The 27,013-nt window shown below is 36.9% G+C and overlaps 2 protein-coding genes across 4 annotated transcripts in view; one reads left to right on the forward strand and one right to left on the reverse strand.

The window, feature by feature from the left end:
- Positions 1–3,125: 3,125 nt before the first annotated feature.
- adcyap1b (adenylate cyclase activating polypeptide 1b) lies at positions 3,126–16,588 on the reverse strand. 3 transcript variants are annotated; one of them, XM_067364127.1, is made up of 5 exons: positions 16,451–16,588; positions 5,927–6,031; positions 4,855–4,989; positions 4,391–4,495; positions 3,126–3,864 (listed from the first exon to the last, which is right to left on the reverse strand). In XM_067364127.1, exons 2-5 carry the CDS (start codon positions 6,028–6,030, stop codon positions 3,681–3,683), a joined length of 528 nt encoding a protein of 175 aa, XP_067220228.1. In that variant the 5' UTR covers position 6,031; positions 16,451–16,588; the 3' UTR covers positions 3,126–3,680. The 3 variants fall into 3 exon arrangements, with proteins under 3 accessions (XP_067220228.1, XP_067220227.1, XP_067220229.1); XM_067364126.1 differs by lacking the exon at positions 16,451–16,588 and adding an exon at positions 6,443–6,695; XM_067364128.1 differs by lacking the exons at positions 4,391–4,495; positions 16,451–16,588 and adding an exon at positions 6,443–6,695.
- The window catches only part of yes1 (YES proto-oncogene 1, Src family tyrosine kinase), a 34,127-nt gene continuing 22,921 nt past the window's right edge, over positions 15,808–27,013 (forward strand). Inside the window, exon 1 of the mRNA XM_067364124.1 lies at positions 15,808–16,169. The gene's annotated coding sequence lies outside the window, so the exon portion shown is untranslated. The remainder of the gene's footprint in view (positions 16,170–27,013) is intronic.

The following is a 27,013-nucleotide window of genomic DNA, read 5'->3' on the forward strand; positions in this document are numbered from 1 at the left end:
TCATCATCATCTAGCTGGGTTAGAAGCGATTCCATTAGCACTTGTCTCCAGGCTCCCTTTGAGTAGGAGTTTCAATGGCTATATAACCAGTGCCATATACAGTGCATTGGACATTATGAAATAGACAACAAGTGACACTTTGCCCATTCTGACCACACTTCCAGATAAGATTGACTGAGGGTTTCATCCCAAAAGGAAACATGACTTGGCTGGAAGGGAGGGAAAATGAATGACAGAAGATATGAGAGGAGCTAGAGAGGGTCTTGAGGTCTACTGGCTCAGATGGAGTATCCTAAATTGTCCTAAATACACGCTTTTCTTCCAGGACGGACTGGAGCAAGAATATTAGCTTATGTTGAAGGTGCAGCAAACCAAACTCGCATTTTCATTTATGCATTTGGCAAACACTCTCATGCAAATTGACATAAATTGCATTGAAAGTGTACATTTTCAATCTAACCCATGGCCTTCGGCAATGTTTTGAAGTAAAAATTTGTCATCTAATGATGTTCCCATCCTCTTTAATTAGTGCTTTTGAAGCTTTGGCTTTGCTTAACTGAAGTGAGATTTAATAGTGAGCTTGGAAACTTGACCGGATTGTGACATTATGTTGGTTTCATTTTGTATTTTACAGTCCCAAGCAATGGGACTTTTGACTTACCTTTGTAGTTGACTGGGGCATCCAGAAACACATCATGAGCAAACTGATTGTATATTAGGCGTCTTCATTGCTGGACAGCACAGAATTTGTGTAATCTTCCGCCACCGCTGTAGTGTTGTTCAGAGTTATATAGGTGTTCATTTATTTGGAATAGTTTTGTGAATGTTTCTTATTTATCTTTGTTTACTGTATGAGTACAAATCTCTGCGTATGTGCTGTCAGTGTTGAAGTGGGTGGTGCGTTAAGGTTCACTCTTGACCTAGCCGCCCAGGATCACTGACTCGATGTTAATGTTCTGATTGTTGTGAGTATAAATTAAAGCTGTCACAACCACTCAGCTCACCCACAGTGATATATGGAGATCTGAATTATACTGATTACACATCTTGAACAGCAGTGGGTTTTGGTCTATCATTAGTGTCACAGCGTGAGCCTTCATCGTGTGCTTGTGTGGATAGAAGTAGCCTTATGGAGAAACGCACAAACTGCGCGTTTACACGGGCTATGGTGGAGCGTTCCAAAGATTAGACATGGATTAGAAATTGTGTTGTTTACAAAAATTTATTCATACAAATCTTACAACACTTTTTAACATTTAAAAATGTCACCCCCTAAGGAGCTATATGTGTTAATATAGGATGATGTCACTTGCTAATATTCACTTGTCACATATATAATGTTTCAGGTATAGATAAAACGTTCACATTAAGGCTTTCGGCGCTTTCAGAAATGTACACAACAGGCTGTGCTGTGGCCTGGGTTCTGTCAGGTTTTCCAATCGTTGTCAAAAAACCCTCAAGCTATGCAACAGGAAACAACACAAAACCTAGCTGTAGGCTTCATGGACCTTGAGCTACAATGAGTAGAGCTAAACAGAAACACGTGCTTGCCACATTTACACACATTCATCAGCTTAAACAATCCAGACAATTAATACTTTTACCATGTACACCACTTCAGTAATAGATTTGATCACAATATATGCTGGCCATGCTTTTCAGCTCTAATTAAAGAATCAGGTTTGAAACCAAGTTTCAAAAAGAAAAGGAGAGGAAAAGTAAAGATGGAGTTCATGAAATGGAACCTAATAGTTTGCAGCATTGTAGGGCCACTAAAATTGCCATCCGTGATAAGTGGCGATTTTTTTTTATCGTAAGTTGTCACAAGGCACCTAAGCCAAAACCCATATCATCTTTCATAACATCATTATGTTCACGCACGCATTCGCTCTCCCACCCACCTCCCGCCCTTCCACACGCGCTCCTCGCATAACACTATCAGAGCCGCATCCATACTCACATAAAGCCTGGGGGACAATGCCAAATTGAAGAAAGATTGATTTCATGCCTGGGACAACGGTTTACATATTGAATTAGTGGATGAATAAGACCTGATTTCCATATCAGGAGAAATATACTGAATTCAATACAGGCTTAAATATAGTCAAAACTGACTTAAATATATGATTTATAAAAAGAAAGAAAAAACAACAAATGGATGATTTTGCGGTGCTTCCCTCCCTAAGGGCGATGGGTGTAGTGTACCTCCTCTATACGTACAAGAGAAAGGCTATCTTCAACATGCAAAAGCACTATCTGGCAAAAAGGATAGTGAATATGACAATGGTCACGTTGAAGTTCACAAGGACCTCCCCCTTCGCTTTCGTTGGCCTCCCCATTCTCTCAGCCTCACATTCCCTCAGTCATCAGCACCAATTACAGATAACACGATTGATTTTTTTCTAGATCTGCGATGAGTCGATGAATGAAACCGTTAAGCATACTTCGTCCTATCTATTAAAGGCCGATCGTGCCACTGAAGAAGGTTTGCTATCAAATAATGGGCGTGAGAGGACCGTCAACTACATTTATTTCTTCACTGGCACAGAATTTTAAAATTGTGGCGGCGTCAGAAGATCATTGTCATCCAATGACTTGATACTCTAGCCTAACTGCATTCTAAAGCATAGCCTAAAGCGTTCACAGCTTCAAAATTCGGTCAAAGGGCATTGAAAGCATGCAAAGAACTGAGAGAGACTGACACGCCAATTCCTCAAAATGTTTTAGGAGAATGCATTTGAATCTTAGGGCTTGTTCAATTCTCTTCAAAAAAAATAAATAAATACTCTTGCTTCCTCAGAGGCGGATCTAAGTAGTTTCTGATGGAGGGACCAATACAATGAAAATGGATGGGAAACAAAGGACATGCATGTATACATTATAAGTATACCATGCTCTGAGGTGATGAAGAAAAAATATAAACAATAAAAAAAGAAAATTCACCAAGAAAAAAACATGTTACTCCAGTGTCATTTTTTTTTTCCAGTCAGGCATACTGGTTACTGGCTCCAATCACAAACACAGGCAGGACAATCACATTCCATCTGGAGAAGGCAGGTGATTTGAAGTACAGTTCACAAATGAGTGGGCTAAGAAAGAGGGAATCGTGCCAGCTACTATATATCCCTCTCCCACTCCTGCTTTTAGGGGGGAGTCACAATAGTTGAAACAGCCCTGTACTTTACAGAGTATGTCCAATACATCCCTGGGCAGACTTTGGATAAAATAAGACTCTATTCTTTTAGCAGATTACAAAAATAAGTATAACATTCAGAACTTTGATTGTCTTTTTAAAATCTATTTATTTTCTGCATATGATGATGAATTTGAAAAGATATCAGGCGCATAACGTTCAAGGTGCACATTTTTTTTTTTTCATCTTTTTTTTTTTTTTTTTTCTCCTGATGGTTTTTGTTTTCTTTTGTTTTCAACATATATAGCTATATACATGAAACTGAAGGTTGGTCCACAAAGTATAACTGTGCGGTTTCAAGTGCTTTTGTACAAAAAGAAAAACAATGTTATTAGTAAAATATTCATTTTAATGGCTTTACTTCATACATAAATACATGTTTAAAGAACACAGGCGCGATCCACTGATTAATCAGTTATATCAGAATGACTTTGATCTTAGGACTGAATGTACACATGGAGGGGCAGTTGGGGCAGTTTTGTCAGCGCTACAAATAAGCAAATCGACGTCCTTTGTTTTTAATTCTCTGTCTGTACCTTCTTCCCAGGACGGCTGCTAAATACTTCTTGACGGCCATCTGTTTTCGGTAGCGACTGTAAATGTCGGTGAAGATCCCATCCGAATGCCTTTTTGATAATGGTTCCGATTCGTCTTCCTCGCTGCTTCCTCCGCTGCAAATATATGAACTATTATTAGGCTACCGCCTGGCACAGAAAATGTGTTAACAGGTTTCAGAACAGCTTAAACGCTCTTGATGATCCAAACATGGCCTATATATATCATTTAATTCCAATTCTTCAATAATAATAAAAAATATCGTGAGCATTTATTTTCGTTAACATTACAACGATTTTTATTAGAAATCGAAATAAGATAGAGCAGACAAGCCTCATAAATTATGCATGTTGGAAATTAAATGTATTCTGACGCATTGGCTCTCGACATTTTTCCCTGAAACAATAGGCTATACAACATGTTCGTCTGAGCACAAACAATTAAACAAATAACTTTTAATTTATCGTGGTTCATCTTTCCCATGAAATTCCACGCCCATGCGAGCCCACAGACAAAGACACAAGAAGTCGGGAGAAAATAAAGACAAAAAGTCAAGACAAGACAACGTGAAATCACCTCCACTGAAATTAAGAGGGGGGAAAACAAAAATGACGGCAGGTAAACGCGTAAAAATGCCCTTACCCTACGCGAACTGCCATCAGAGAATGCAGATATTTTCGTGCTGATAACTGAACCAGGATGTCCCTCAAGGCTCTATCTAATAATCCATCTGCATGCCTTTCCGTTCTGAGATAAAACGCCAAACACATCATATCAGTGATGAAATACCACAGAACACGTTTGTTGCAAAGTAATCAGCCTGATTTAGTTGTATTCTTCTCTCGGCTAAACGCGTAATAGTGTTACTTTCGATTCCCTGTAAATCTGTCAATCGATCCGTCTCTCTGTCGCTCTATCTATCTGCCTATCTATATATCTATCTATCTATATTAAATAGATGCAAATATCAACAGCAACAATAACAGAAAAAAGCAAAGGAAAAAAGCTGGGAAACAAAAGGAACAGACATAGCGGAACAACATAAACTAAACATAATGACATCGATTCTCATAAAACATACAGCGAAGTGATGTGAAATAATGTACCTTTTCTCTGGAGGATAGTATAGCGTGTATAGGTCATCCGTAAGAGATGGAGGACTTCGTATAGCAATTTGATCAGTGCCAAAAGCCAGGTCGCTTAACGAGTTTCCGTCTTCGTCAAATACATCGTTGTCTAGTCTGGAATTAAAAAAAAAAATGATTGATGCATTTAATCACAATAAAAACAGCGTTTTAAATAAAGTCCAAATACATCGCTAAATTCTACCGTAAATTGTTGTGTTACGAAAATGATATACAATGCGACATCTTCAAGGTTTATGGATCGAATTGATTTTAAATAATTAGTTTATCGACACAGACAGTCATACAAACTTGTGATATCTTCATAGGGTAAATGAGAGAATAATAATCTATTTGGAGGTGTGTGGGTTTTTTTTTTTTTTTTTTTTTTGTTTTTTTTGTTTTTTTTGTTTGTTTTGTAAAGAAGCATAAGAATATGTTAAAGCTTATGTTTGGCTAAATTTGGGATTTGATGGTGACTTGTGAAGGTATGATAAACCAAATATATCTGACATTATAATCGTATAATCATCAGTAAATTCACACAACAAAAGGTCCCGCACTGAACATTCTCATAAATCTCATTCGTGTTTTTTTTTTTTTTTTGTACAGTGACGCCACTGTACCGTCATCTTACGGGCCACCCGTTACATTCATTGGTTTCTCATTTTCATACAAGCTACACTGCATCTGCCTGTCCCGATGGAGAATTTCCTTCTTAGCGATGAAGAACGCCCTCCCACATTTGCAAGCAGATCTTAAGCGCTTGCACTGTAGCCCTGCGTAAACTCTCGGGGGAAAATCTCGTTGGGTTGTTTCTGTTTGAAGTCTACAGAATAATACAACAAAGCCCATCTTTTTTAATATAAAATTTAGAAGCCATAATAATAATAATAATAATAATAATAATAATAATAATAGGAATAGTGCTAAGAAGAAGAATTTAACATCCTTATCCATTTTTGCGCCTTGGCAAGATGATTAAATTCTGGAGTGTTTAGATTGTAAAATAAGGCTAGTCGCACAAACGTTGAGTAGAAAAGCATATACATACCTCATCTTGGGAAAAGCCATCCCAATAGGCGTGCAGTAGGCGCTGTAGTGCATCATGATTCCATAGATGAGCAACGCTAAAGTCGCTTTACTAGATCTGGCCATGCTGTAAAGACACAAGAAAGTTAAATAAATAACTTAAAAAATATAAAACACTTATAGAGTAGGCTAGCCACGATGCGGTCCAGGTGAATTTACAATTTCATTGGTTTATTTGTCGCTTATGATGGGTTTTATTCTATTCGATATAATACGCAAAGAACTTTTGTTAAGAAAAAAACAAATCCAGAAAGGCAAAACAGGTTACTTTTTTACTCGTATTTTCCGCTCGTAAGATGATTTGAAAAGTTTAAAGAATGCCATGCACGCGCAACAGAATCCTTCTCCCGATGAGGCAAACAATAAAACCGGTAGATAATCTTTAGAAAAGGAAAAAATCCAGTTGTCTGAGCGTCTTCGTATCATAATTCCTTGGCTTAAACCGAATAAAAACGCCTTTGTCTGATGTTTAACGTACCTATTGCAGAGTAGGTAGATAGAAATGCTGTTGGATGCGACTCGGGTGCGGCTGTGGTTGTGTGAGAGAGATAGAGATCTTCCTCACAGCACCTCTTCCCTGAAGCGCCACCGTCCTTTGCTTATGTGCTCGTCGGTTCAACCCCTGCACTTTTATACAATAACCAATATACACAAAATCACTTTTGCAAACAAAACCTCGGTGAAATCAGCAGCACTCGTTTGTCTACATGTCCTTTTACAAAACTTTTCTGCTGTGCTCCGATTTCCTCGGATTTTTATCCATGAATAGGGAGTCTTGCTTTTTTTCAATAAGTCACATTAAGTATGCCACAGACGTCATCAACCCTTCCTCCCGGGATATAATAGTACAGTTCCTTCCTCATCGATGAACGACTCACACACATACACCTCAAATGGAACTTTACTCTAAATGTAATTTCGGGAGAAAGGACAATTTGCAACTTTTTTTCTTTTTTTTTTTCTTTTTTTGTTCAACTTGACATGACAATGTGACTGCCAATTAGGATCACCGGTCTGTGGGTTGTCTCGAGGTCCCAAACCACATTAGTCACTCCATACAAACACTTAGGCTACGCACTGTCGGGCTGACTATTGATGAGACAATGTAGGGTGGACACGATAACAAAAAGAGCCATGTTCAAAAACGCCACATTTGTCACAGGGTCACGAGCTGAGCGCTGTCCACCAATGCGGTTCTGAAATTTCTTCGTGAATGAAAATAGCGCACTCTTTTTTTTTTTTTTTTTTTTTAAAAACTTGCGCTATATTTATTATTCTACATTATGAAATTTGACATTATCTTTCTTTTAAGAAACACAATTAATAAAAGACGTATCAGTCTATTTTAATCTCACATGCGTCATGGCCTTTCTTTGGTGAACGGATATTATTGCATCTGAATGACATTCATGTTCACTTCAACGCATAACCTTTTTGTGAGGTCAGGTTCACAAGTACAAAAAGTTATTTTATTAAAGCAGAATACGTGATTTTGTCGTGATGTTATAAGCAAACTGGATCCTTGTGCATTTACTGGCCTGTCCACACACAGATGACGAAGTCCAAGTCGTGCACCACCGATGGATTTTGTATGAATTAATTCATGCTTACGCTCATGTGAACTATGACGTCTTATGACGAAACTATAAGTCACTGCTTGGTATGTATACTCACTCAGTCCGTACACAGAGCGTGATTTAGTTGAACAATGAATCCGCGCCTTGGTTCCCTATCACCTCGAGTCGGTTTGTACCTCAACACTGTCCCCATGTGTTTCGGATTTGAAACTACATATGAAAACGCATTAGAAAAAGTTGGTTTCAGAGATGCAAGATCGCCTACGGTTGTCTTTTAGACTTTTTAGACGTTTTATGTGAACGAACTAAGCTATAGCCCAATAAAACACGATGAAATAAATAGATAAATAATGACAGTAGCTACTTTTGTTTTCTAGAAGTAGCCTGCATGTAGTGCTCGCGAACCTACTGTTGCTATTGTTACCACACAACTTCTGTGCGCGAGGCTTTAAATCGAACTTGTTTGTGACTGAAACGTTGTTTGAAAAGTTCTGGCTGCTGAAACGTTGATGAAATGTTTATAGGCTACATAAGTAGGATATAGGCCTATTTGCAAAATAATACAGAAATATAACCTTCAAGTAGGAACTTTTACTTCTTTTGGTTTTGGTTGAAGCAAAGACTAGATATACCAGATATACTAGATGTATATAAAATATACTAGAGATATATGAATTGTTGAAGCTAAAAAGTTAAAGGCCTACCCCAATTTTTAAAATACAGTTGATTTCCGTTGCAGTAATAAGCGAGGAAAAACACTAATAGGCTACTGTAAATTCGCTAAATGATACAGGAACACGTGCTATTACTGACAGTGTGTGAGTCAAGAGAAGGATTATTTACAGTAAAGCTATTAAGTTGCTTCCTCTGGGTAACCAATGATATTACGGTCAAGTTGAGTGCAAGTATTGATGTCCTTAATTACAGCGAGAGGAAGTCGCCGTTTCGTCACATATTCGTCTCCTGTGTCTCTGCACATTGTGGTGATTTAAATTTCCAAGTAGTGGTTTCCCCTATGGAAGAGCATGACCTCTTTATGACGCATATACATATGCACGCCTACAGCATACAAGAAACCTCACCTAAAACAGCTTAAAAGTGCAGCTGCTGTTGCGTCTCATTATACATCAGCACAATTTTTAATGAATGGAAATTCTTATTTTACATACATAAATTATAAAGCTGACTCAATTTATTATTAGACTATAATAGACATTGTCTTCAGAAACTACCATGCACATTTTAAGCAGCATATGCAGTATCAAAATGTTGTTAAGTTAATTAATTGATTATAAGTCTATTAATTGTAAGTATAGCAGAATAGGCACTGTATACACAATATACACACAATTTTTATTAGTTTAGGCGTTTTTTTGTTGGTTTTTGGGGGGTTTTCCAACTGGGATTAAGACAAAAGGTTGTTCAAGTCAAACGTGACAGTTTTGAAGAGTCTATTCGTTTTACTTTTGTAGAACAATAAAGCTGTAGTGCGACCAGCCTTCACTTGATGCCAGTATTTACCAGTAGAGTGATAGTTCACTTTTAGCAGCAACACGTAAACACACGCACGCACGCACACACACACACACACGTTGGTGCACATATCATTATGAGGACACAGGTGTAATGGTTTTTATACTACAAACTAACCCTGGGTCATTCCATGAAATCTGTGCTTTTTATGTCCCTAAGAAATAATCAGACATAGAAGTACTTTAAAGGGATAATTCACCCAAAAATGAATTACTGTTCGGTTTCTCGCACAAACCGATCGTTTTGTGTCTTAGGACATTAATGTGTCGTCACGAGCCGCAGAGTTTAATTTGGATTTGTCTGTGCATGTTTTTTCGACTTTTATTGTTCGAGTTCCCATTCACTCCCATTATTTGACTGACAGACGGCAATGGTTGGAGTTAAAATCATCATTTGTGTTCTACTGAAGAAACAAAGTCACCTTCATCTTGGATGCGCTGGAGGTATGCAGATAAACATCACATTTTCATTTTTGGGTGAACTATCCCTTTAACAACAATTAAATTTGTGATTTAAAAACATCAGTACTGTGTATTGTTTTATCAATATTACACCAAAGTAAAGTCAATTAAATAATATTTTACATAATTAAAATGGCATTTATTCTGATAGGGGTAAGGTTTTTGGCCTGTCCCTTGCTATGATTGTTCTTTTTCAGCATGATTTTAATTTGCAAATTGAATGCAAAATTAAACAAAAATCACATTTACATATTGTTCTAAGTATAGTCTTATTGTCAAGCAATGTTTTAGCATAAGTACACATTATTTTTTCGGTGTCACCAAAAAAACCTTGTAAAATAATGGTACATTCCAATGACATCACTTCCATAAAATAACATCATCTCTCAACCAGGATGTTAACAGTTAGAACACAAGTAAGTTTATTTTTGATGATTTTTAAGGTTTGACTGAGGGGGGACATCATGCAATGCAATGTTACCATTTTTGAAGTATACATTTAAACACTTATTTATTTAATGTAATATAATCATTATCTACAAGTAATATCCCTTCAAGGTCTACAACATGTGCTTTTGTGGTCTAGTCTGTTAGCTAGCAAATGGAAAATTAGCTTGAAATTGTCAAACCTGTTACTTTTCCAGAGTAACAGGTCTTGACATGTGGGTAACAGGGATGACAGATTAGGTGTCACCATAGCCACACTGATTTTAACATTTATCTGTGTAAAATGTAAGCATTTTAAAAGGTCATCCCAGGTGTATTATTGATCTAATGTCTATATCATTCAGTGTGGGTGGCATATGAGCATCAGTTACATTTTTAGTATTGTTGTATTAGTATTGTTGGTACACAAATCTTATAATTAAAGTATTAACTACTGAAATATTACATAAACGTAATATATTAATTAAATGTATATATAAACGGTTTAATCTGGTTTCAGATGATCATAGGAGGACCAAGATCTGGTCTTCCTTGCCTAATAATTAAACCAGATCTTATATATTTTAAGTTCTGTGAGGGGACACACTGACACAGACAAAACAGATGGACACATGGGTCTAATTACATTATCCTTAAAACATTAGAGGGCTCATTTATAAAGTGTGCGTACGTGCAGATGTTTAAATCCACGCCAGTGCTCATATTTATAAAAATGGTCTTTGACGTGGAAAAGTGCTTTAGCACCATGTCAGGGTCTGAGCAGACGTACACACTTTTCCTTGTCAGGTTACTGCAAGTTTTTGGAAATCTAAGCTATTCTTGCAGCATTCTGAATTAAAGATTTGGACGATGACTGGTGATCTTTTATATGTAAATTACATTAATTAGGTGTCGTTTACAACGCGGAGAACTCAAGATCAAGATCATTTGTGATTTATAGATTTCACATCTCAAAGAGAGGCACACGCTCGTTTTCTGTGTGTACGTTCATTCCATGAATCACACGTATGCACATCTGAGAAAGATCAAATTTAGGATGGTTTCTGTGCAACATTTTATAAATGAGGCCCTTGATCTCTTAGAAACTGAATGTTTCACTAATACGGCTATGCAAAGTGAATGCAAAACAATATCATGTAAATTAAAAAGTTAGAAACTTTACAGTTTTATGTAAACAAATATGTAGAGTGTATGCTGAAGAATGTGTGCCCTGTCATCCCCGTTACTCTGGTCAGTCCTGTAACCATTCCGTCAATACTGTTACTTTCATTAATTTCATAAAAAATGTAAAAATAATGTTTGAAATGGCCTTCCAAGTTTTTCAATTGTAACATTAACTATATTTTGTTTTGGAGAAAGCCCTTCTTTTAATATCTCTCTTGTAAATCTATATATTTTTCTTAATTGACAGGTGATCAGCCTCCAAAATTAGGATGTTCTTGGTCATCTGAATGACAAATATTAGATTAAAAAAAAAAAAAATGTAAACAACCCCAGTGAAAAAAGGGACAAAAATGCTGCTCATATATGTTAAAACTATTACATAGTTCAAATTAAAACTGTAGTATATAGTGATGATTATGTCTGTAACAGGGATGACAAAAAGTATCAAAACATGAGGAATAAAAATAGTAATAAAATAAAAATGACATAGCCTGAGATGGAACAATACAATTTCTTTTCATTTTAAATTCTTAATTTCATAGATAGAATTTTTTTAAAATTATTATTAAACTTATTTTATATTTTAATTTTTTAAAGTTGAAAAGGTGCCGAATTCATGGAATGACCCACTTACCCTTAAAGGTGCTAAAGAGGATGTTTTGTTTTAGACATTTTTGCAATATTACTTGAAACTGTCTTTACTAACTGATAAAAGACTATTTATTAGGTGCACTGAAAGGAATAATATTAATATACATCATCTGTGCACGAGGTAGGGCCTTAAAAACATCAGCCAATCGTTTTTTGGCCCTCTGGCTTGTGAGAGAGGAGAGCGGCTGCACGCTCCAGTAACTTTCCACACTCCACAGGCGCCGCATGCAAAGTTTTTGTCAGGAGACGGGAGTAACAACTGCAGATTATGAGTTACCTGCGGTGAGTCCGACATAATGAATCCACTAAAGCCGAGTTCAGACTGCACGATTTTCAAAGTAGTCTGGTCATTGTTCTTTTCACACTGCATGACTATCTTGGCCAGCATTCAGTCGCTGCTGTGTTCAAACTGCACGATGGATCGGCGACAGAAGGTTTCACACTGCATGACTTTACAATAGGAAGAATCGCTGACAACTCTGTCTGGCACGCAAACTACGTTTCACAACCAAACACACACGAGATGTGACAAGGAAACAACGCGATATCACGCGTGCAAGACCGGAGTTATTATTATTATTATTAAAAACAGTAGCCCGCAAGAAGCTTGCAATACGAATTGCCTGTGCGCTGATTTGCAGCGAAAACAAGAAAAAGAAAAGAAAAATAAGGAAATGGTTGGGGAGACTGTGGATTGTGTGTTCTGCAACGAGAGTTGGAGGTAAATAACTTTTCAATGTGCTGCTGTTGCGGATGGTCAAGCAAATGTTTGTGCTTTGTTTCTGTTTGATAGAATTGTAATGTTTATGTGAAATGAAGCCATGCTTGCTGATATTGTGGTCTATAACTCCTCCCCAAACTCCCCGCTGCTCTGTATTTTGCTCTCTCATTGGCTGTCGGTCATCGCCGATGTAGTTTTCAGTCAGAACACTTTTCACACTGCAGGATTTTGAATCGCCCACAGGTCCAGATATTTAGCATGCCAAATATCTCACGGGTGTCGGCGACTCGTCGGCGATTCTCTCAGATCTCGTCTTTGCTCATTCACACTGCGTGATTGTCACTCACGTGAACGAGCACGGGCATTTGTCGGCGATTTCTCAAAACCTGTCGGCGAGCCAAAATCGGGGCTAAAATCGTGCAGTCTGCAGAACTCGGCTTAACACGACACAGCGAATGCCAGTGGTAAACACTCGTGTTCCAATATGAGTGTTTACGAGTTACGAGTGCTTACGCATGCGCTCATTTAAAAAACTCAGTAAGTCTTTGGTTTCTCAGTCGACGAAAACATCCTCTTTAGCACATTTAAACCTACCCATCACAGAAAACTTTCTGCATTTTTAATAAAACATTGTTTAGTATGTTTTAAGCCATTTTAATTATGAGGACTCTAATGTCCTCATGAACCATGTTTACGTTGTAATACCAGTGTAATACATATGTCATTATACAAATTTGTTTCCTCATAACTCAAACAAGCACACACACACACACACACACACACACACACACACACACACACACACACACACACACACACACACACTATGGAGTACATTCTCAGATTCCAAAAATTTAATTTAAATATTGTTGTAAAATACTCATAATAAGACTACAGTCTCTTTTGATGATTAATGATTACATGGTTACTTGATATTTAACGAGATGGCTGTAGTTTTTTCATAACTCATTGATTTTCCCTAAGTCTGCTTATTTATCTTTTAAAAAATTATTTCTAAAAAAGCCTGTTGCTTATATATGTTCAGAAAGTCTTTCAGTTTTGTGGAATTGTACACACAGGCCAGTTACTAAGTTTCTATAATTACACAGAAAATTGAGAAGCCACGGTATAAACAAATAAAATATTTAATCTTTTTTAGTGATTATTTATTTTAATTGTTAAAAGAAATAGATCATTTTTAATAAAAACTATTTAAATATTTAATTAATTATTAGCTTTTCATCAATTTACAACCCCCCCTGCAGTTCCTTTACAAACCCCAACATAATGTTTACCTTTTATTTTTGTATTTTTAAGATAAACAAGAATATATATATCTCAAGTAACCATGTAATCATTACAAAAGAGACTGTAGTCTTATTATGAGTATTTTACAAAAATATTTAAATTAAATTGAGGATATGCATTCTCCTAAGGTGAAAAACCTTCACTCTAAAAAATGCTGGGTTAAAAACAACCCAAGTTGTGTTGAAAATGGACAAACCCAGCAATTGGGTTGTTTTAACCCAGCGGTTGGGTTAAACGTTTGTCCAACCTGCTGGGTAGTTTTATTTAAACCAACTATTATTTAAAAATTGATATATGGCTAGCTTAAAATGAACCCAAAATAGTTGGGAAATTAAAAACCAGATGCGATTAGAGACAACAATAATAGACAAAAGGTGAATGTTTATTAATAAGCTTTAATATTTTATTAATAGTTTAATAGTTTATTAATATAAATTTATTAATAAGCAATTTAATAAATGTTTGATGTTTAATAAATATTCATTGAACATAAATAAATGTTCATTTCCAACATACTTTTGGTTAATTTTAATTAAGCAATACAGTAATTTTTAAACAATAGTTGAGTTAAATAAAACTACCCAGCAGGTTGGGCAAACATATAACCCAACCACTGGGTTAAAACAACCCAATTGCTGGGTTTGTCCATTTTCAACCCAACTTGGGTTGTTTTTAACCCAGCATTTTTTAGAGTGTTCTATTGCTCAATCTTAAAATATTTCATCTTTTTTAGTGATGATTTATTTTAATTGTTAAAAGAAATAGACAATTTTTAAATAAAAACTATTTAAATATTTAATTATTAGCTTTTCATCAATTTACAACCCCCCCTGCAGTTCCTTTACAAACCCCAACATAGTTTACCTTTTATTTTTGTATTTTTAAGATATACAAGAAAAAAAAAAAAAAAAAAAAAAAAAAATATATATATATATATATATATATATATATATATATATATATATATATATATATATATATATATATATATATATATATATATATATATATATATATATATATATATATATATATATATATATATAGATATAGATATATAGATATATATATCAGGTAACCATGTAATCATTACAAAAGAGACTGTAGTCTTAGTATGAGTATTTTACAACAATATTTAAATTAAATTGAGGATATGCATTCTCCCAAGGTGAAAAACCTTCTATTGCACTCAATCTTAACACTCTTGAGCACGTGTGGAGGATTCTGTAGAGACGAGTTGAGCAACACTCCCCATTAAAGATCAGAGCATTTAAGGAGCTCATTATCCAGGAGTTAAACAGGACAGATGTGAGAATTTGTCATGAACTTGTACACTCCGTGCCAAGAAGGGTCAGAGCAGTATATTCAAAATTATGGAGGGAATACTAAGTGCTAGAATATTATACATTTGTTGAATTAAATCTAGGGTGTAGTCATTTCTGCAATCCTTAATTTAAACAAAATTGGCCATTCAAGTAGACATCAATTCTGTTTTGGCATCACGGAGAGCATAAGGCAGGTGTTTATATTTTTTTGTCTCATATGTGTATATAATGAGCTACTTTTCATGGTAAATTTTATGGCTTCACAACAAAAGAATCTTTTCAAATCCTTTAAAAAAATGCATTCGTGAAATGTGCCCAATAGTAGGATGTAAGCCCACTACTGAACGTAAACAAATGCTAGAAAGCTGCATTGATTTAACCTCACAGGCAGGGGGCGCCATAGGACTGATCTAAACACTGTATGCCAAGAGCCGGCTAGTGTTATTAGTTATGTTGGTTTCATGCAAAAATGAACTACGGTAGTATAATGCTTCAAATATCACCGGCTTTTGCTCTATCCTCGACTTGTTAACTGAGGCACTGATTTCTTTCCATTCACCATTCCCTGTGGCGGCCATATTGTGGGATGCATTGCTGCAAGTTAAACCAATTCAGAGCGGAGGGAGGGGGAACATCTGCGGGAGTCCATCCACTATTCCTAGAGCTGTCTTTTGTCATGTAGCATAGCCACACAATCTCTACCGGTTCCGGTTTAAAGGTTTTTGTTTGCCAGGAATGGTCACTGTTACTCTTTTCCTTTTACTGCAACACAACAACAAAACCAAGTAACGTGACTGGATTAATAATAGGCCTATCTATCACGGATTTTCCCTCAATTGGACACAGCATTTATTTATCACGTCTCGTGAGGTGTTGCATGGCAAAGGAATGGGACAGACTGTGATTTTCAAGTTGAACGCAACAATATCAATTTGAGAGCAACACCGAAACATTCACTGAGGACGAGGCGGTCGGAAGGCGTATGTAACCTCAAGAAAAGAGATCCAGTTCGGCAAAGGTAAGAAACCAGACTCGGTTCCTTTCGTGAAAGTCTAGTCAAATGGCCTACTCTCCTCTCGCCTTTGATTTAGTGTGAAACGAGTGTGGTAGTGCTCGGAAACAACAGTGGGCGCTTAGTTCAGTGTTTTATCCTTCCCCAAACACAAATCTCCGCAGTACACGCTTTCTTGTCCCGAAACTAGTTGTATTTCTCGAAAGTAGTTTCGAAGCCGTCCGACTACCTTGTTCGCCTCGACAACAGATCGAGAAACGTGAAACGTGGCTCCTCAAAGTTCCCACCTGAACTGTAGATTTCTGTGGAAACGCTGTACTCGTCTCTTTCGCGGATAATCGGGCGTTCTTGGGAAAGCCAGTACTTCAAAACTGGTCTATACGCTCATTTCTATCTGTTTATGAGGACTTTGTGGACAAACGAACACAGTACAGGCCTGTAGTTTATCTAGACGCCACAGGGAACATGGGGCGATTCATACTTTTGATCCAATGTGTGAACGACTCTCTTTGATATATTGTAACTTTTCGTTCTCTGTCAGTAAACTGTGTAACCTTCCGCGATTGAGTTGATACAATTGCAACTTTGAATGATGTTTGAGATGGATTCGTGATTTAGTTGTGAAATCTTAACAATAGACTTTTTCAGTCTGTGCGGTTACCATCCACTCCAGCATCCGGGCATTTTATGTATTTTTCGGTTGTTTACTTTGAATAATTTATGAAAGATGTCATAATAACAAAGCCGAGTTCATGCGTGCGCAAGCGCCAGAATAATCCTCCTTCAGTAATCCTTCTGTGAGCACAACCTCTGCCCCACTGGCTGATGCTGAAGGAAATGATGCCATCCTCAGCTCTATTTCCTTTTGATCCGGTCTTCTGTATACATGCTACTACCTACCAAAATTGTTTTTCAAACTTGTAAAGGCCAACCCCCAAATATTATATTAGGGATGCACTGATATAAAAATCACACATACAGTACAGCCTAGTTTGGAGTAGTGTAAGTTTAAAAGATTAATTTTACACTCCTATGGCCAACTTTCTTTATCAAAACAAAACCAAAACCAAAAACTATTGTCTTAATGATATGACAGGTCATTTTTCTGTCCAAAGGCCTTAATTATAATAATAAAAAAACAAAGATATGACATCCAAAATATGTAAGGTAGTATAACTAGATCACTGTTATTGAATCCAAAATGTTTTAATTATATTTTGCTACATATAAAGGTATTTTGAAGATTTTGAAGTGTCAAAAGGTCATTCGGTGTAACCATCCGAAAGCCAATACAGCCATTTCATTAGTGATTAAAATATCTTAAAATGTAATAAATGTATATATTTTTTATTCTGGCATGATTTTTTAACATCATATATTGACATGGTGCAAAGTGGTATAAAAAATTATGTGAAGAAGTCATTGCTTTGTTATGAGAAAGAATGTCCGGAAAAATGAATTTCATTGATGTCATTCGGAGTAACCAATATAAAGGGACCATTTTGTCATGTGGTCAGTATCATGTGACAGGATGTGACATCATTCAGACACCTGCACAGGACCACATGGTCATGAAACAAAGTAATTAACTCTTTATTAACTATTTGAAAAATTCCTATTTTTACTTGCTCATACGCATGTCCTGAAACATCAGGTCATTCGGTGCAACCGCTATAAAACATGGAAAATTTTGAAATATTTTAAAAACTTGTACTAAATATAAAATGTTTGTTTGTCCTTTTGCAAGCTAACTAGCTAGCTAGATATCAGCCTGTTAGCATTGTTTGAAAATATCGTCATTCGGTATAACTAAAAGTGTCATTTGGTAAAACCGAAATTTTGGTTAAACCAAATGACTTTTTTGGTGACAAATTTTGTCCATTTTGTAAAAAAATGACAAAAGCAGTGTTAACTGATCATAAAAACCACATAATCTCATTGTTAACGCACAATTAATTTTGAAGTTTTATTAAATCTCCATTATGTTTTTTTTACACTTTTAAAAACCATATTCGTCAATGACCCAAATAAAAAAATAAAAATAAAAAAGCCTAAATAATGCAAACAAGTCATTGGACAAGACTACTTGAGTATAAAGAATCAAAATGTATGTGCAATGCATAAATAAAATGGAAAAGCCTCCGCACGGACAATAAATGATTTTAATTGAACCATATTGTTGTTGATAAATATGAGAAAAATAAAAGTGCTAGTTATTATTAACAATGCATAAATATTTTGAAGCATCTTAAATTAATATTACTGTTTCAAATAACATAATTGCTGTTTGAGCTGCGTGCGCTGAAGCTGAAGAGCAGTGAGGAACCATAAATCACTGGGGATACCATGTAAATCTGATCAGTTAAGGGATTTTAGCCTCATGACTGTGTGCATACAATGACAGTGATGACTTTCTGAAGTCACTTCTGTACTACTGTTCACTAATGTAGAGTGCAAATGTCATTATGAAAAGGCCAGAAGTAGTATTACATATACATTTGATTAAACCTCTGTGCCTACACCAAAGATGTACTTATGATTGTGGGTGCTGAAGGTAGAAAGGTGTTGACTATGGTGATTATGGGTCTATACATCCATCCCTTATGTCCATTTTCTTCTGTCCTCCCTCACCCCTTGCTCCAGCCTTTGACAGGCACAGCAGGTGGCTTTTGTGGTATGAATGGACTCGGAAGGAAGTTTGTCCCCCTCCTTGCTTGGCTCTGATTGGCAGCAGCAGCAGAATGCCATGGTGATTAGGCCATTCCGCAGTGCTGTGAGTGTGCCAGAGCAACTACAGTGTTGCACGTAATGTTCAGCAGCCAGCTCGGCCAAGCTCTATATTTACTAACACAGCGTTTTCACTGAAATCCAGAAGGTGCTAGCTTAGGATGAAGATTAGAGCTGAGATTCAGAGATGGTTTGGGATTGGATCAGGAATGTCGGCAGTGGCATGGTCAGCAAAGAAGTATAGAAAAATATTTCAGGTTCTTCAAAATGGCATTATAAACACTTTCTTCCAGGACGTCCACAGAATTATTATTTTATAGGTTAGAACTTGTACTTTCTTTAAGATGGCACAAAGTCAAGTTTCACTTTTTAAATTCAAGATTGTGTTGTTTGTGCTTTGTTATGGGCTTGAAATACAACAGAACTGTACAAGATCAGACCTGTATAGTTGGTTATGTAACATCAGTGCTGGGATGGCCTGCATTGAAGGAGATTTGAGGTAAGAGATCTGATTCCATTTAGGTTATAAGATCAACCCACCTGCCTGCTTGCCACCAAAAATCATTTCCCCATTTCCTTGTTGGCTTGATTATAATGATAAAAGGTGATGTGTGTCCATTTGTTAAAAGTAGTTCATGAAAAAATGAGCTTCACCAGGGCTTGACATTAACTTTTTAGCCACTGTGGCTAGTGGTTTTCCAAAGTTACTAGCCACTCAGCATTTTCACTAGCCACAATTTTGACATCAGTACCATGGGGAAAAAACTGCCATATAGATATTTTTAATATTATCATAATTTGGCAGCAGGTATATTAGGCTGCTGTCACTTTAAGTCCTGACACACATATCCATTAAACTGTTACACGTGTGTTTTTTTTCTCAACTGTTTACGTTCACTTGAAACATAACTGACTGTGTTTGTGAATACTTGAGTGAGTGAGGGAAGGCGGGTTTGTGTGTTAAATCACTGTTGGAGAGATGAGAAAGCTCAGCTCTGGTATTGTGTATCTATTTTGTGGAAAGTGAGTATTGGAAACATTTCAGATATTTCAGCATCGATATGTATTGAAAAATTTATATTTTTGGCAACATTGCACTTAGTTTGTTATTTCAGATGCCTTTTTTAAAAGACTACAATTGATAAATGTATATATTATATAAAATTCAACCCACCAAAGTGGCTAGCAAGAGTGACTGCGTTACAACCCACATTTGGCGGGTAGACGGGTGTTAATGTCAATGCCTTGTTGTTCAAAACCTGACTTGTTTTTCTGCAGAACACAAACATTTTTTTTGTTTTTTTGTTTGTTTTTGTCAATTCAATGAAAATTCGTTGAGGTCCAATGTTGTCTTGGACCCCATGGAATTTGATTGTATGAACAAAAGCCGTTACAAGGACATCTTTTGTGTTCCACAGGATTGATACAGGTTTGAAATGACATGATTTTCATTTTTGGGTGAATTATCCCTTTAACCCAGTATGTTGTATAGTTTAATGGGAAAAAGTATCACCTTCAGTAGTAGCGTACTCATGCTTCAGGTGATGCAATATTAAGTCTTAGTCAGTGTTAACACAATGCAGACGTGCCTGACCATCACTAACCACTGCCACGAATGAGGAACCATGACTGTGTCAGCTTTCTAACGGAGTACATTTCGAGGCTCTTATCAGCACTGAGGGGATAATGAGACGTCTCATAATTAGGGAGTTCATATAACTGAGTATTTGATTAGAATGTGGGTCAAATGGTTGGTGTGTAATTTGATTTATCCAAGGTGGAGTGGACGCGTCATTACATGACATCACTGATAAAGGAGGGAGAGGCATGAATGATTCGAGTTTAGTAGTACATAGATAGATTCAAGCTTTTTCATTTTGAAGCTGCTGTTGTACAATTTGGGTTCATTTTTATTTTATGTTTTTGAAAGACATCTCTTATGCTCATCAATGCTTCATTTATAAAACTAGTGATAATACTGTGACATTACAATTTAAAAGAAATGCTCTTTTTTTTATTTAAATTTTAAAATGCAAATTATTCCTGTGATAGAAAAGCTGAATTATGTGTCACATGATCCTTCAGAAATCAGTCTAATATGCTGATGTGGTGCTAGACATCTTCTAATTTTCAATATTGAAAACTGTTGTGCTGCTTAATATTTTTGTGAAAATCAATACTTTTTTTCACGATTCTTTGATGAATAGAAATGGAAATCTTTATTAATTTACAAAAAACTGACCTAAAACTATTAAACGCTAGTGTACATTCACCCCCACCCTTGACAGGCCTAGTTGGATCAGATGGTGTATGACCGAACGCTTAAGGGACCTTGTGTAATCCAATCTCATTGAATTTGATTCAGTTTGATTCCGATTCCCGTTAGCCTGGAAGAGTTCATTATGTTCTGTTGTAGTTTATCGATCAGATCCAACTGGTCACATATTTCAACAGCTATTTATATTGCAGTAATCATGAGGGTCATCTGATATTCCTTTAATATATCTTGGCCACTTGTTCGGTTGTTCAGCTGTTCAGTTCGTAGACCAAGCGGCCAACCTGCTAACCAGTTTGGGTTGATTTACACTGCCTAACAGATGTGTGACCTATAACAACTGGGCATTGCCCAATGAGATTTATGACCCTTTTCCTGACCTCATTGACTCAGTTAAAAGGTCTTTGTAATGGATAACTATAAAGGATAAACCCTGAAGCACTGCTTCTTTTCACTGGCACAGACAACAGAGTATTATTACAAGATGTGATGTCATTGTGGTTCAAAAAGGTTCACTTTCTATGAGAGGCCCTGTTTTCATCTTGTATTAAGATGTGTTTTGGTCGATCGGATCACAAGTGGACGAGGAAGACGCATTCCTGTTTCAAATTGGTATTTTAATCTGTCTCTTTTGTCCACTTTCAACCACTTCTGTCCTGATTTCTTCAAGGGCATGGTCTATGGGCAGATAAATGTATGTTTTTTTTTTTGTTTGTTTTTTTTCAGAAGTTTCGATGTAATGGACAAAATAAGCTCATTCGATTTACACATGAACACGACGGAAAAACATACGGAGAGCAGCAGCTTTCATTTCTGCTCTGATAGCCACAATATGGCGAATGCTGTGAAATGATGAGAGAACATTGTGCTTGGTACATTTTTTTGGTCTGTAAACTAAACTTGGGTCTTTAGCCGACAAAGTTTAAATCCCATCTGACTAATGCACTAGTTCAGTAGGAGGAGAGTAGGTGGTCTTTTGCGCTGTTCGAACACATTCGACCACATGAGCGTTTCCACTACGAAAGCAAACCGGTCGAAAGCGTTTTCGACTACCTCTGGAAGGTAGCGTTGTCCATTTGTGATCCGATCAACCAACACGCATCTTTTAGAACTTCACTGTACATTTACTCTTAAATTGTGAAGCTTAATTTCTTTTTTTTTTTTTTTTTTAGATTCAGATGGTAGCGGATTGCTTTTCTTTGTTCAGGCAAGCCATAGCCTAGTGATTTTTGAAGACATGTTTCGCACTTCCTAAGTGTGCCATGATAAACCCAGGATTTCCCTGTTAGGGCTTTGTATTTTGCTGAAGGATCAGATTTGGATTTGAGAATTGGAGAGCATCTAAGTAGACATGCTTGACCATGTGCCTTTTTTTATGTTTCTGATGTTTCTTAGAGGAAATCTATTTTGCCTTGTGCTGCCATCATTCTTTTATGAATTATTTTTCAATGTCCTCATGCATCCGTGACCTTGTGTGGTTGGTGTGGTCTGGATCTATGTCAGCGCCATTGGGGGCCACACTGTCCTCTAGAAGATTAGACAGTGGTACTAAAGGGATTAAATACCTTCAGGACTCAGATCAGGGGATTTGAAATGAGGAGCCCAACATACCCTCATGCTGGGGCCCGAATCCATGTCTTGTGTGCTGTGGTGCTTAGCCTAAACAGAGCACTAAATGGCTCTTAAAGCTCATAATGAGCCTAAGCTACCATCCTGAGCTAGTGTTGGGGACAAAGAGGAAATGACTGAAGGACGATAAGAAGATAAGATGTTCTTTGACCTCCTAGCTTTCTCTTAAATAATATACAAATAGTTGTTGCAACCCTGATTGCTGAGCAAGTTGTTGACTTCATTTGTTTGATTATTGGTTTGGTATGTACAGTATAACCCAGTTTGCACCACTCAGTCAAGTTGTGTTTGTGAAGATGCACATGTGTGGATACAGTGCAGGGTTCATCTGAGCAAAGAAAATAGGGCCCATCCATCCGTATCACTGATGTATACACACTGTTAATGCTCTTTCAACACTCTATAGGCACAGACCTCTCATTCTTTGCCAATAATCCTCACATCTGCGAACAACTTTCTGTCTCTGCCTTCACTCTTCCAGTCCTTTGCTTTCATATGCTCTTATCAATTTCCCCATTACTCATGCTGCTTTTCAAACAGACCCCAACCAAGTACTTGTGGTGGTCATCGACTAGGTTTGGAGTTTGTGTCTCTGGTTTGTGTCTCTGAGCTAGTACCAGATCTTCAGTACCAACTAAAGACTAAATTTTTAAAAAGTAATGTTACCCTTGTTTCTACAGTATCGGTAGTCAATGGAAAGTCTTATTTCATTTTTAAGCTGGCAGGACAAAAATTGGATGTCAAAATATTAGATGTGTGTTAAAGCCTTGCAGTGTCAATGCAGTTTAAAAGACTAGTCATTTACCCAATGTGACCACTATCGTTCATGAAACTTTCATAAATACACAAGCAAATTCTGAGTAATTTGCGCAGAAAATGGACCTTTACGAAAACTATGAAAATTCACAAACGCTTCGTATACAATGGATTCAGTAGTTAAATGTGTGTATATTAACGAAATCCAAACATTCATAAATAGGGCGCATAATTAGCATAATCTTTGCTATGCAAATTATGTGTCCAGGAATACTGTGGAATCTTCTGGGCTTCTTTCTCAGGTTTGGCTCCAGTATATTGCATAAATTCAAAAGAGACTAATTGGCCATATGCCTAGCACTAAATATTCAGTTATCGTGTGTCCACCAAAGCATATTTAGCCAGTTAAAAAATGTCTGGTGCTCCTAACCACTCTGTCATGGCAACATCACGAGACTACTTTTCGCCTCAACAAGAAATCTCGTCACACTTTCGTCTCGCAAGATCTCGTGACACGAGATCTCGTCACACCCCTATATATTACTGAATATAAAATTGTAGTAACCAGCAATATTAACTTCTCTATTGTTGTTCAGTTGTTGTACAAGTAGGATGATTGGTCGGTATAGTATTTGTCCCACCCCTCCTCAACTTCCGGCTGGGTAAAAAGTGACAGTGATGAGCACTGCCTATTACCCAAAGTTGGACAGTTAAAATAAATAAATAAAGACAGGGCAAATAAACTCGTAAAATATTATTATAGTATATAGTGCACAGAACGTTCAAATGTTTTAGGCACCATTTACACGTGGTAGGGAGCTGGTGTAAATTTATTTCGTACCAACTAACGTTTTGAAAATAAGAGCATTTTTGTGAATCCGAAGATGTACGTCAGAACAGCTTTATGAGCGATTTACACAAAAATTTGTTCTGCTCGTGTTTAATGATTGAGGCCCAATGCTGGTATTGACTACTGAAATTTTGGTCTCGTGACAATCAGCTCTGTGTGCTTGTCACACACAGAGCACCAAGCAGCTCTCTTACAAAGCTCAGATTGTGCTCAGATTGCGCTCATGTTTGGTGCTCTGTTTTTAGTCCAGCAGCATTGTCAGTATAAACTCTGTGCACACTGCGAGCGAGAGTGATGCTACAAAACTAAATCACTCCCATCATGATCGACGAATCAGTGTCCACTGCAGGCACATGATATCACACTAGCCGTAATGAGAGTGATGTTTTATTGGCATCATGACTCATGCTCACTTGTAGGTGTAAATGATTCTTAAACTTGAAGATTCTAGCAGAGGTCGAGGTGAATTTGATTGAATCTCATCTGTCAGGGTAGGGGTGGGCGATATACCGGTCGACGAGATTAACCGGTATAAATTTGTCAACCAGTAGAAAGTTTGGACTATCTTCTCTATCGCGGTTAAGCTCACATGACATTGCAGTGCTGCGCCATTGCGAAAGCTTATCATTTGCATGCCTTTTTAAGCATTGCTGTAATGATAATAAGCAGAGAAAGAGAACTAATTTTGGTATGTATGTGCGCTGCTTGTTTCTGAACACTGTCTGAGAGGCAGGCCCACATGAAGCCCCTGCTCAGAGAGTGCAAGTCTTAAACAGAGTTCTTTTTGCCACTTAATTGAGCTTAAAAAGTTAAATACACACATTTATCTGTCAAAATGCCTTTCTTTGTTATTATCCTCTTAAACACAGTCATTAAGTGAATGTAAAAAGTTGAGAAAGCATAAGTAAGCGCATGTGTATCAGTGTATTAGATCAGTGCATTCACAGTGCATTCACAGTAGCCTATGCTGTTTGTGTCATTAATGTTAATCAAACTAACAAAATACTGATTAAAATTATTTCGGGCATCATTGCGCGCTTTCAAATCCAGTATCACTTTACTTCGCCAGTGCTGTCTTAACGCTAACCAGTCAGACCTCAGGTACCGCCAAGAATGCTGCAACAACTAATCAGGGAAAAAAAAAAAATTTTTAAAGTCACAGCGATCATCGTTTTCATGATTGATCGTCGCTGTCACGTCCTAATACTCGTACACATCCCTAATCATGATATATATCATTATCGTGAAATAAAATTATTATTATCGCTCACTCCTATATCAGGGGTATGTATGTATACATTTTCTCTTCATTGAAAGGATGCTGCGGTCCCCTCAAGCCTAGCCTTTGAAATTGCATTATGGGTATTAGAAGCAGATGATGTAGTGCTGAGCATTATATGACTTCCATCAGAGGTCAGATCTTTCTCCAGTTCCTTCCTGTCCACTGCTTCTCAGAGCTGGGATTGATTAAAGCCCATTCTGGCATGTTTACAAGCACCCGCCGTTGGCTTATCCTGTCCTGAGGAGGTGACACCTTTCTAGCAGTTTCCTCACAGGTTAGGACATGTTCAGCCCACTTCAAGCTAACCACTCAAGCTCAACCACTTTTCATCACATCGTTTAGCTTAAGTTTTTCTTTTTTCAAAGCTTGAAACACTCCCCTCTATAGAGTGCCTCCCAAATTTTCAGCAGCCTTTTCTGCTGAACTATTTTTCCCATTCTTTTTTTTACCATAGGGATTTAAAAAAAAAAAAAAAAAAGTTTGTTTGAGAGTTATAAGCTATGAACCAAACCTGCCAGCTATGAGGTGAATCAACATTACAAACTTTGATTTGAAGAACCAAAATGGATTGCAAAAAAAAGTGTTTGAAAACCTGAAATAAATAAATAAATAAATAAATATATATATATATATATAAGGTACAAGACCATGTACTTAGCTATATAATGAGGGGAAGAAACAAAAAAAAAAAACATGAATCATTGTGAATGAAATAATTAACTGGAAAAATGATGGGGAAATTTAAATACTTTTTAAAGGGTTAGTTCACCCAAAAATGAAAATTATGTCATTAATGACTCATTAATGACTCATATTGACTCAGATTTAGTCCGAGAGCTTTCTGTCCCTCCATTGAAAATGTATGTACGGTAGACTGTCCATGTCCAGAAAGGTAATAAAAACATCATCAAAGTAGTTCAATATACATCAGTGGGTTAGTTATAATTTTTTTGAAGCATCAAATACATTTTGGTCCAAAAATAACAAAAACTACGACTTTATTCAGCATTGTCTTCTCTTCCGGGTCTGTTGTCAATCCTTGTTCACAACTCCACAGTGACGCTGCTTGTGACAGCGGTTTCTGCTGTGTAGGAGCTTCTTCCATCGCTCTTAGTTCTTCGTCTGTGTATTCAGGTTCAAATAAATATGGCTGAGCAAAAAAATGCAAGTCTTCCTCTCTGTCGAAATCCTTAGAAATGTTTGTAAAGGTTGTTTTGTTTACAGCGTGCGTCTCCCTCAGACTGTAAACGAAGCTCGGGTGCACCAGATAACACGTCAGCAGCGTCACTGCGGAGTCGTGAACGCGGATTGACAACAGACACGGAAGAGAA

The sequence above is a fragment of the Chanodichthys erythropterus genome, chromosome 16, assembly GCF_024489055.1.
Source record: "Chanodichthys erythropterus isolate Z2021 chromosome 16, ASM2448905v1, whole genome shotgun sequence".
Classification (NCBI taxonomy): Eukaryota; Metazoa; Chordata; class Actinopteri; order Cypriniformes; family Xenocyprididae; genus Chanodichthys; species Chanodichthys erythropterus.